The following is a 12,500-nucleotide window of genomic DNA, read 5'->3' as shown; positions in this document are numbered from 1 at the left end:
GCGCTTTAAATGCTATTTTTGGGAGGGCAATGGGTATCTTAATAATAATAATAATACATGTATTTTATAAGGCGCCTTTCATGGCACTCAAGGTCGCCGTACAACAACAAATCTAAAAACAGCCACAAAATTCAAAACACAAAATACATAGAAAATATACAGTATAAAACATAGATGATGTTCAGAGTCATGCATTGATTGGATCATAGATTGAATCACGCAGTTCAACTTTGCAGAGAATGAATGTATCACAATGTCAGAATGTGTTAACCGGTAACATGGAAAAGAAAAGAAACTCACGAAACGGTTATTTCGGTAAGGGCCAATATCGACAAGCCCGCATCCTCTCTCAGACCCCCTAGTCTGGTGAACGTGTCAGGTGTCCAGTCCCGACTGTCCGGTTGATCACAACGCTTTCGTCACTTTATACAGCAGGCAGTGGTTCAAGTCAATCAGTTCTGTCCCATATAGATTCCCGTGCGTAAAACAGCCTTTACGCACGGCTGCGCCTCGCATTTTTTAGGGTGTCCTATCAAACATCGTGACGTTAGAATTATAAGGTTCTATCTCCATTTTTGTCCAAATTGAGTTTTTTACATAATCTGATCCATTAGGTGTTTATTAATGCCTGTGTGGTGTTATTTAGAAAATGTTTACATTTTTGAGTTAGTAATTCATAAAATACAAAGGTTCCATCTCACAAAACATAATGGAATGTAAAAACTTTGACGCTCAATCTCTCTGAACTACCCTAAACGGAGATAGAACCTTATCATTCTAAGCTCACGACATGCCGTTTTTGACCCATGGATACAATACTGTTTATTGTGTAGGCTACATCCTCTCAGAAAGACAATGATCCGTTGAATCCGTTCAAAGGCTACTGGAGAGTTGAGTTGGCCACAATTAGGGTGATTAAATCAAGAAGAAAAAAAAAAGTGGTCGAAGATATTTGCATCGCAACTAATTGTTTGACTTTATTGAATGACTGCTGTCTTTCGGCTGCCAGACAGGCAGTCTCTGGTTGAACTCGTCATCCTTCTTCTCGAATCAGCAGGACATAATAATATAGATCGATTTGAGACATAACTTGTCGTATTTAGATATTATAGTATAGGCTACGCATTTCAATTTAAGGCGAAAAAATATATTTTGTAATATGTATCCTTTATTATCAGTATCTTTTTTTTTCTTCTTTTTTTTTTTTAAAGATTTCTCAGAAAAACAACCGTATTTTGCTAAATGTCAACGGAGCCTGACTGTACCCCGACACTTTCATTCTCTGATGATTAACAATCCTCGTTCGAATCGCTGTTGGGACCCTTTTTGTTTCATTTTTGCTTTTGCTTTTTGGGTTCTGTCCGTCGCCACTGGCATTGTGTGTTTACACGAGCAGAAAGGCAGAACAATTATTATATTTGTAATGTGGGCATTAACAGTTTTTCTGTTCTATAGGCTACTGTGTGTATTGACGTAGAGTCACTTTAGACTCCTAACTTGTTGTCTTGGCAGGTTTGAAACCCTCTTGCTTGTTGAGTCATTGTGTAACTGCAGCTGAGTACAGACACAGACATTTAAATATGTATGACCATGTCTAGGGAAAGTTGGTAGCTCATAATAGAAGGTAAATCCAGGAATAGATGACAACTAGAAAAAGGAAAGTTCCCTTTGTGGGCTTGCAAAGTCGAAGTAAGTGCAAAAAGTACCATTACATGAACTCTATGATTGCAATCTATGATTGCTATTGAAATCATCAAAGTCCAGTATTAACCACTGCAATATTCAAATAGAATCACAATATACAGTCATGGCACATTATTGGCCCACTCATATATTTCGTAGCACACCATGTATGTTTTTATAGCCGATGTAAAGCACTTCATGACCGCTGGTCTGTGATAGGTGCTATATAAATAAACTTTACTTACTTACTTACACACCCACAAAAAATTACTGAAATCAATTGCTTCTTGTAACCATGAATGAGTTTCTTACACCTCAACTGCTGTTTTGAGATCGCTCCACAGCTGTTCTATTGGATTTAGATCTGGACTCATTGCTGGCCACTTGAGAACTCTCCAGCGCTTTGTCTTAAACCATTTCTGGTGTGCTTTGGGTCATTGTCTTGCTGGAAGACCCATGACTTCTGATGGAGACCCAGCTTTCTGATACTGGGCCCTACATTGCGCTCCAAAATTCTTTGGTAGTCTTCAAATTTCATGATGCAATGCACACAGTAAAGGCATCCGGTGCCAGAAGCAGCAAAGCAACCCCATAACATCTGTGAACCTCCGCCATGTTTGACCGTGTTCTCTTCTTTGAAGGCCTCAATTTGTTTTCTGTAAACAGTACAATAATGTGATTTACCGAAAAGCTCTATTTTGGTCTCATCTGTCCACAGGGTTAGGGTTAGGTTCTCCCAGAATGATTTTGGGTTCCCCAGGTACGTTTTTGCAAACTCCAGTCTGGCTTTTTTATGTCTCTGTGTCAGTAGTGGGGCAGTGGCGGCTGGTGATAAACATTTTGGGTGGGGCACAGGTTATGGGGGCATGCTTCACGGGGAAGAATATCAACTTTAAAATCAGGATTTTTTGGGACACAATGCAATTGTGATAATAAATGTGTTCTTTGTTACTTCTTTAATTAAATTAAAGTGTACCTTTCTATTATCATACAATATTTCCTTGAACATGTAAACTCTATAATCATACAGTTGTCTTTAGTTGTCTCTGTCATATTGAACTGTTTGTTATCATCCTGAACTATCTCTGTTGCTCTCCTCTCCTGTTGTCTGTCTCTGTTGCTCTCCTCTCCTGTTGTCTGTCGCTCTGTTGCTGTCCTGTTGTCTGTCTCTCTGTTGCTGTCCTCTCCTTGTTGTCTGTCTCTGTTGTCTGTCTCTCTGTTGCTGTCCTGTTGTCTGTCTCTCTGTTGCTGTCCTGTTGTCTGTCTCTCTGTTGCTGTCCTGTTGTCTGTCTCTCTGTTGCTGTCCTGTTGTCTGTCTCTCTGTTGCTCTCCTCTCCTTGTTGTCTGTCTCTGTTGTTAAGTCGCGACGTGTTTCCGGGTCCAAAGTTGGCTGAGGCGCTGTCTTCGAAATGCCTCAATAATAATAATAATAAATTATATTTATATAGCGCTTTTCCGAGGCTCAAATACCCTGACAATATGGGGAAAACGGGAAAGTGTTGTGTCCCTTGTTGTATGAATAGATCCGAGTCTAAAAAACGATTAAACTGTCATTCTACCGCTGTAGTACACTGGTATTCTGGTGCGGAGAATTTCTGGTTTGGAACCGGAAATTGCAAAACGTCACGTTTGACGTCAGACTTAACAACCGGATATTCAGGTTTCTCAAGTCTCACGCATTTTTTTATTTTTACTACCCCTAGTGGTAGTGGCCCTAGGCTGCAGCCTAGGTAAGCCTATAATCTGCGCATGCTCGGGGCGCACTTTTCTGTGCCCCGACCGGGGAATAGGAGACAGCCAATTGGAGCGCTGCTACAGCTCACCTGTAAGCCAAAAGTATTTCAACTGCCATAGCCTGCCATTCGGCCGGCGCCCCGACTCCTCCCCTATGTATTTTCACAGTGAATTTTCCACACACACAGATAAAATGTTTATTGTATTGGAGGATTTTTAATGAATGCTGATAGGCGCCGACAGAATATCAGCCGCATTATATGAATAAACAATGTTTATTTGTACAAATATTTTACAAGAAGTGGGGCTGCTTTGGAAAGTGGGGGCGGCGCCCTAGCGCCCTCTATTGGCCAGCCGCCACTGTAGTGGGGTCCTCCTGGGTCTCCTACCATAGCGTCCCATTTCATTCAGATGGCGAAGGATAGTGCAAGCTGACACTGTTTGCAGTTCAGCTTGAATTTGTTTGCAATCTTTCATCAATTTTCTCTTCCGTCCACGTCCAAGGAGGTTAGGTACAGTGATGGACTTGTAGCCTTCAGATTGTTCATACTTTTCCACAATTTTGGTTCTCAAATCCTCAGACAATTATTTGTTCTTCTTGCTTTTCTCCATGCTCAATGTGGTTAACACAGACACACAACACATAGGTTATTAGGTTGAGTCAACCTCTCTCCATTTTAAATGGTCTCAAGTGTGATTTCTATATTGCCAGCACCTGTAACTTGCCACAGGTGAGTTTAAATACAAATTAAAGGACCATTACATGCTTGAAATACAATTCATTCTTAAAATTCTGTCCAGTCCATTTTTGGAGTTCTGTATGGAATCATATCAGATCATATCCCACCGGCTTTTTTGTTTTGTTCCAATGCAAACTAAATAAATAAACATGTGTATATCAAAACATTTGTAATTGCAAACATTTTCTCTGGGAAGTGGTGAATTATCTGACAAAAGTTTAATATATGTATATATGCCAATGTTTTTGCCCATGACTGTATTATTGTTCAGCCATATCATACAAGGTCACCTGTAGACTATTCATGTATTTCTATGAGTTGATTTTGTCTGTATGTTTATTCGTCATTGGCATTGACTCCTGCATGTATTTACAATAGCAAGGCAGGCATTTAAAAACCAGACATTATTAATTATTTCAATTCACTTGAATTCAAAACTAGGTCAAACTTCAACTTCTGCCAAGTTGGAAATGTTAGTGAATTATTCATTATTAATAAAGAATAATCCACCAAATCTTAGAGTGATAGTGAATTATTCAATGTGTTATTTCAAATATAGGTGAGAAGTGAGGAAGTGGGAAGTATAAAAGTACTAAAGCATTCTGGCTGTTCTGTACCCGAGGTGATATGATGCGTTTTTGTGTGACTATATGCCAATTTTGTGTGCCTATCAAATATTGCAATACTCATAGTTTAACCTTAAACATACTTTAAATGTGCCCACTCTCAGTAGTAAACAACACATCCTTAGGAGCAGGCATATACCATATCAAGTAACAGTGAGACCAGTTTAACTCTAAGGACATAGGAGCCTTACCCAGTGGTCAGCAGGGTAGAACAGCATGGACAGAGGATAGAGCCATGTATGGGAACTAATGTCAGTATTGTAAGTTACGAGGTAAAGCTATTCCCTCTCTGAGAACAAGTATATAAGCTGTAACAAACATCAGTACTTTGCTCGGCACCCGCCGTAGCCAAGCTCGGCATCCCTTATGTCGCAGCCAGGCTCGGCATCTCCTATGTCGTAGCCATGCTTGAAGCTTGGACTTAACAGAGCATGCTGCCTTGGAAAACATCTGTACAAGAGAATGCAACCCAGATCTGCCTAATACAATGATTACAATTAAACCTTCTCTCTGAGTCATCAATATATAATATCCGGCCACCTGACCAAGAAAGATTTCCATATATCACGAGGGATAGAGTAGAGATTTCATGCACACGTCAGATGCTGTCCAGCATGTTGCTTCATGTGTAGCCTATTAGATCCAGGTCTAGTTCATGAACAGGTTATTGTATTAACCGGTTCTCTTTTCTCTTGTCTCTGCCCTGTGTGTGTGTGCGTGTGTGTGTGTGTGTGTGTGTGTGTGTGTGTGTGTGTGTGTGTGTGTGTGCATGCCTGCAAATGTGTATTTGTGTGTGTGTGTCTGCGTGCATGTGTGTGTGTGTGTGTGTGGAATGCCTGTGTGTGTGTGTGTGTGTGTGTGTGTGTGTGCACGCCTGTGTGTGTGTGTGTGTGTGTGTGCATGCCTGTGTGTGTGTGTGTGTGTGTGTGTGTGTGTGTGTGTGGGTGTGTGTGTGTGTGTGTGTGCAGGCCAGGCCCTGCAGATCCAGTGCTACCAGTGTGAGGAGGTCACCCACAATGAGTGTTCTACTCCAGAGTTCATCGTCAACTGCACCGTCAACGTCCAGGACATGTGTCAGAAGGAGGTGCTGGTCCAGGAGGACGGTGAGGCTCCTCCCTTCATCTACACCTTCATCCACACCTTCATCTATTCTACACCTTCATCTAGACATCATCCACACCTCTACCCAGCCTGGTGGAGGTAGACCTGGCAGGACAGGCTCATTGTCAAGTAATTTTTTCTGACTGGGGCAGTGCCACTCATATTTTTCATTTTATTGGACAGATACAGTGAAGACAGACAGGGAAGTATGGAGAAGAAGGGAGAGAGGGCATGTCAGCAGGGCATGGGCCTGATTTGAACCCATGCCGACATGGGCATATGTGTGTACTGTAGACCGCGGTGCTAGACCACTGGACCACCCCAGGCTAATTGTCATGCAACAGATCAGGGCAGTTGTAGGGAAATGAAATAGATACATCTAGGTATCGACCGGTATGTCGCTTTGTAATTCTGAAATCATTATCGTGGTTTATGGATTTTAAGTGGAATTTAACTCCAAAATATATATCGATGTTTTAATATATTATTTTTTTTCATCAGCCCACCATTCATATGGTCCCAAAATAGAATTGCTCTGTGCATGCAAACACACACACACACACACACACACGCGCACACACACACACACACACACACACACACAATTAAAACTCCCACCGTATTTAAAGGAATCAAGGAGTAAAGGTTATTGTTATAAAGTATTTTGTATTTGCCATTTGTATTTGTAAATACAAGGTAGAAAGCAGATTGTAAAGCGAAGTACAACCGACTGGTTGTCTGTGTATGTGTTTAGTCTTACTGCTGGGGACCACGGTGATGTCCCTAAGGTGTGTGTGTGTGTGTGTGTGTGTGTGTGTGTGTGTTGCTGTGTTTGTGTGTGTGTGTGTGTGTGTGTGTGTTGCTGTGTTTGTGTGTGTGTGTGTGTGTGTATGTGTGTGTGTGTGTGTGTGTGTGTGTGTGTTGCTATGTTTGTGTGTGTGTGTGTGTGTGTGTGTTGCTGTGTTTGTGTGTATGTGTGTGTGTGTGTGTGTGTGTGTGTGTGTGTGTGTGTGTGTGTAACAGCAGCAGGGTTCCTCCAGGTGCCTCCTCTGATCAGTCAGCTGTGAACTCCCTCGCTCTGCCGCCTGAACTGATCTAGGATCAGTAGCATTGACCCTGACAGCTTGGTGTGTGTGTCTGTGAGAATTGAATTGAACTGTGAATACAACTCATTTAAAAAAAAAAAACAATATCTTAATGTATATCTTTACCAAGAAACTGTGGACAGTGGACAACAGGATACCATCTCTCCACCTCCTTCTGTCTGATTACCTCACCACCGGTAAACAGGACGCTTCTGTAGTCGTTCACAAGACCATCGTATCTCCAATACTAAACTGTATGTAGTTGAGGCCAAAGGTCCCATGAATATACCAGAACAGAGACAGAGACAGAGTGAGATGAGAGAGAGAGTGAGAGTGAGAGTAAGAGAGACAGATAGAGCGAGAAGGAGAGAGAGTGAGAGAGTGAGAGTGAGAGTGAGAGACAGAGAGAGAATAAAAGAGACAGAGGGAGATTTAAAAGTTCTGTATTCACATTTCAGAAAATTCAAACTAATTCACTTTTTACAAACATAAAAAAAAGAAAACCAAAAATTAAGTACAAGCAAATCTTCTTGAAACGAGCACAAAACCCTCCCAATACCCCACATATTTATGAAAGCATCTATATTATCTGTCAGTTTGTAGTACACAAATTCCAGCCTGAGACGTGCTGCCAGCAATCCACTCATCCACCACTGGGGCCACTAACCCCTGACCTTGGATGCAGTGTCTCGTCATCTTCCAGATAGACAGTTTGGCCACTCCTGATAAAACATTTAGTAAAACATGTACAGACCTTTTAGCAGCAGAGTACCGTGGACCATAAAGAAAAAGCCTAAAAGAAAAAGCCTGTCCCCAAACCCTGAAACCACTCCTCTAGCTGTATAAATAAGCCCTTAAGTCTGAGACACAGAATAAAGAGGTGTTGTAAGGATTCTTCCCCTGAACAAAAAGGGCAGCCCTCCCCTACACTTGGATCCAGGTGCACCAAAGGTCCCATGAATATACCAGAACAGAGAGAGAGAGAGACAGAGAGACAGAGAGAGAGTAAGAATGACAGAGAGAGACGGATACGGATCAACTAGTTAGTTCTGGTGTCTTTTATTTTCCATGTCCATAAGAGAACACAAGCGGGCGGATGTGGATCCATCTCCCCTCTCCTCTCTCAGCTCTCTGTAGGAGTGTGGTCATGTAGTGGTCCTGTAGGGGTCATGTAGGAGTGTGGTCATGTAGAGGTGTGGTCATGTAGGGTCATGTAGAGGTGTGGTCATGTAGGAGTGTGGTCATGTAGTGGTCATGTAGTGGTCATGTAGGGGTCATGTAAGGGTCATGTAGGGGTGTGGTCATGTAGTGGTCATGTAGTGGTCATATAGGAGTGTGGTCATGTAGTGGTCATGTAGTGGTCATGTAGGGGTCATGTAAGGGTCATGTAGGGGTGTGGTCATGTAGTGGTCATGTAGTGGTCATATAGTGGTCATGTAGTGGTCATGTAGGGGTCATGTAGGGGTCATGTAGTGGTCATGTAGTGGTCATGTAGGGGTCATGTAGGGGTCATGTAGGGGTGTGGTCATGTAGGGGTCATGTAGGAGTGTGGTCATGTAGGGGTCAGGTAGAGGTGTGGTCATGTAGGAGTATGGTCATGTAGTGGACATGTAGTGGTCATCTCCTCTCTCCTCTCTTAGCTCTCTGTAGGAGTGTGGTCATGTAGTGGTCATGTAGGAGTGTGGTCATGTAGGGGTGTGGTCATGTAGTGGTCATGTAGGAGTGTGGTCATGTAGGGGTCATGTAGGAGTGTGGTCATGTAGGGGTCATGTAGGAGTGTTGTCATGTAGGGGTGTTGTCATAAAGTGGTGTGGTCATATAGAGTGTGGTCATGTAGGGGTGTGGTCATGTAGTGGTCATGTAGGGGTGTGGTCATGTAGGGGTGTGGTCATGTAGTGGTCATGTAGGGGTCATGTAAGGGTGTGGTCATGTAGGGGTGTGGTCATGTAGGGGTCATGTAGGGGTGTGGTCATGTAGGGGTCATGTAGAGTGTGGTCATGTAGTGGTCATGTAAGGGTGTGGTCATGTAGGGGTCATGTAGGGGTGTGGTCATGTAGGGGTCATGTAGGGGTGTGGTCATGTAGGGGTCATGTAGAGTGTGGTCATTTAGGAGTGTGGTCATGTAGTGGTCATGTAGGGGTGTGGTCATGTAGTGGTCATGTAGGGGTGTGGTCATGTAGTGGTCATGTAGGGGTGTGGTCATGTAGAGTGTGGTCATGTAGGGGTGTGGTCATGTAGGGGTCATGTAGGGGTGTGGTCATGTAGGGGTCATGTAGGGGTGTGGTCATGTAGTGGTCATGTAGTGGTCATGTAGGGGTGTGGTCATGTAGTGGTCATGTAGTGGTCATGTCGAGGTGTATTCATGTAGGAATGTGGTCATGTAGGGTGTGGTCATGTTGGAGTGTAGTCATGTATGGGTCATATAGGAGTGTGGTCATGTAGTGGTCATGTAGGGGTGTGGTCATGTAGTGGTCATGTAGGGGTGTGGTCATGTAGGGGTCATGTAAGGGTGTGGTCATGTAGGGGTCATGTAGGGGTGTGGTCATGTAGTGGTCATGTAGGGGTGTGGTCATGTAGGGGTCATGTAGGGGTGTGGTCATGTAGGGGTCATGTAGGGGTCATGTAGGGGTGTGGTCATGTAGGGGTGTGGTCATGTAGGGGTCATGTAGGGGTGTGGTCATGTAGGGGTGTGGTCATGTAGGGGTCATGTGTGGTCATGTAGGGGTCATGTAGGGGTCATGTGTGGTCATGCTCCAGTAGTCCTTGGTCTGTCTGTCTGCCGTGTCACACTCACACACGCACACGCAACACACACACACACACACACACACACATACACACACACACTCACACACACACATGCATACACACACACACGCACACACACACACACACACACACACACACACACACACACACACACACACGCATACACAAGCACACACATGGATACACACATGCGCACACACACACACACACACACTGTTCGGTCTACTGACGCCGACCGAAAGGCTGGACTGAAGGACACGGATACCATTCAATTCGTTTTTCTTATTTTTAGTGAAAATTTAACAGATTGTAAAACCTGCGAATGCAGACAACAAAAACATACATGAATACACAGCTCTGACACATCCAAAGCCTAAAACAAAGCATATAAATGTTACACAAAGCACGCATCAAACACACTAACCGTGGCATCCCTCAAGTCCTGGCATCACACAATGAACCCATACGCACAGTCTCCCACTATTTAAGCACCTAATCACAGCCCCCAATATCCCTACGCATACCTGATCTATATAATCAAACAATTCCCACGCAGTTATGAGGCATAACTCAAAATAATGTTACTAATATCTAATAATCAATAATTAATAATAACTAATAATTATTCAAATAACATTTAAAATAACATTCCACATTTGTCCCATTTTATAGGCTAAAATATGCACACTGAAACACCCCATCCTAACTGGACAGTACACACACACACACACACACACACCTCTGTCATGGAGCTGCCGATGTGTGGCTCCAGACCCAAAGGTCATGAAGTGTGTTCTGTGACGTCCACCACTCCTTAATAAGAACGTTTCCACATGAACACTTCTCAACATTCTACCTTTGTTTGAGGTCGGTCGCTCCTCTGATCTGTTGGGGGGGGGTCCCGGTGGGGGGTGGGTGGGGGGGGGGGTCTGACCAGCTCACTGCCCCGGTGGCTTGTGGATACAGTATGTGTATCCCACGAGTACGAGCCCCCCGTCCTCCAATGTCCTACCTCCACCGGCCTAGGAGAGGAGAGCAGGTAGGGGAGCAGGACAGAAGGAGATGGGGCTGAGGGTAGGGGAGCAGGACAGAAGGAGATGGGGCTGAGGGTAGGAGAGCAGGACAGAGGGAGATGGGGCTGAGGGTAGGGGAGCAGGACAGAGGGAGATGGGGCTGAGCGTAGGAGAGCAGGACAGAGGGAGATGGCGCTGAGGGTAGGAGAGCAGGACAGAAGGAGATGGGGCTGAGGGTAGGAGAGCAGGACAGAGGGAGATGGGACTGAGGGTAGGAGAGCAGGACAGAGGGAGATGGGGCTGAGGGTAGGAGAGCAGGACAGAAGGAGATGGGGCTGAGGGTAGGGGAGCAGGACAGAGGGAGATGGGGCTGAGGGTAGGAGAGCAGGACAGAGGGAGATGGGGCTGAGGGTAGGAGAGCAGGACAGAGGGAGATGGGACTGAGGGTAGGAGAGCAGGACAGAAGGAGATGGGGCTGAGGAGAGCAGGACAGAGGGAGATGGGGCTGAGGGTAGGGGAGCAGGACAGAAGGAGATGGGGCTGAGGAGAGCAGGACAGAAGGAGATGGGGCTGAGGGTAGGAGAGCAGGACAGAAGGAGATGGGGCTGAGGGTAGGGGAGCAGGACAGAGGGAGATGGGGCTGAGGGTAGGAGAGCAGGACAGAAGGAGATGGGGCTGAGGAGAGCAGGACAGAAGGAGATGGGGCTGAGGGTAGGGGAGCAGGACAGAAGGAGATGGGGCTGAGCGTAGGAGAGCAGGACAGAAGGAGATGGGGCCGAGGGTAGGGGAGCAGGACAGAAGGAGATGGGGCTGAGGGTAGGAGAGCAGGACAGAAGGAGATGGGGCTGAGGGTAGGGGAGCAGGACAGAGGGAGATGGGGCTGAGGGTAGGGGAGCAGGACAGAAGGAGATGGGGCTGAGGGTAGGGGAGCAGGACAGAAGGAGATGGGGCTGAGGGTAGGGGAGCAGGACAGAGGGAGATGGGGCTGAGGGTAGGGGAGCAGGACAGAAGGAGATGGGGCTGAGGGTAGGAGAGCAGGACAGAAGGAGATGGGGCTGAGGGTAGGGGAGCAGGACAGAAGGAGATGGGGCTGAGGGTAGGAGAGCAGGACAGGCGCTGCAGTCGGTCGGCTGATTGAGAAAACGTCACTCAGCTTTCAAACGACTGCAATGACTCAGCCTTGCTTTAAGGGGCGGGACTGGGCTGGTCATGTAGGGGTGTGGTAGGGGTGTCTCCGTCCTCCTCCGTCCCCCCCTCCTTCTCCACCTCCTCCTCCTTCTCCTCCTCCTCCACTTCCTCCTCCCCCACCTCCTCCTCCTCCACCTCCTCCTCCACCTCCTCCTCCACTTCCTCCTCCCCCACCTCCTCCTCCTCCACCTCCTCCTCCTCCTCCTCCTCCACCTCCTCCTCCTCCTCCTCCACCTCCTCCCCCTCCTCCTCCTCCCACCTCCTCCTCCTCCTCCTCCTCCTCCTCATCATCATCCCTCCTCCTCCTCCGTCACTGCCAACACACACGCAGACGCACACACACACACACACACACACACACCACTATCACATCATCATCATTCCCCTCCGATTACCTCTAGAGTGAGTAGAGTAGTGATGGAGGGTCTGGTGAAGTGTTGCTAGGCCTCGCTCCAGAGTGACAGGTGTGATTGCAGTGCCGGCCTGGTCCAGACCCATCTGGATAAGGCTGCCGAGCATGTCTGTCCTGAGCACGTCTGTCCTGAGCACGTCTGTCCTGAG

The 12,500-nt window shown here is 46.0% G+C and overlaps 1 protein-coding gene across 1 annotated transcript in view; it reads left to right on the top strand.

The window, feature by feature from the left end:
• Positions 1–12,500, top strand: part of LOC308162594 (ly6/PLAUR domain-containing protein 1-like) — a gene marked incomplete at both ends in the record, with an annotated part of 35,884 nt that overhangs the window by 83 nt on the left and 23,301 nt on the right. The window contains one exon of the mRNA XM_080536739.1: positions 5,752–5,886. Within this exon, the coding sequence (XP_080392865.1) occupies positions 5,752–5,886 (135 nt within the window). The remainder of the gene's footprint in view (positions 1–5,751; positions 5,887–12,500) is intronic.

This window comes from Nansenia antarctica, assembly GCF_963989245.1.
Source record: "Nansenia antarctica genome assembly, chromosome: 7".
Lineage (NCBI taxonomy): Eukaryota > Metazoa > Chordata > Actinopteri > Argentiniformes > Microstomatidae > Nansenia > Nansenia antarctica.
The sequence above is the reverse complement of the archived record's forward strand: the minus strand, read 5'-3'. Positions and strand labels throughout refer to the sequence as shown.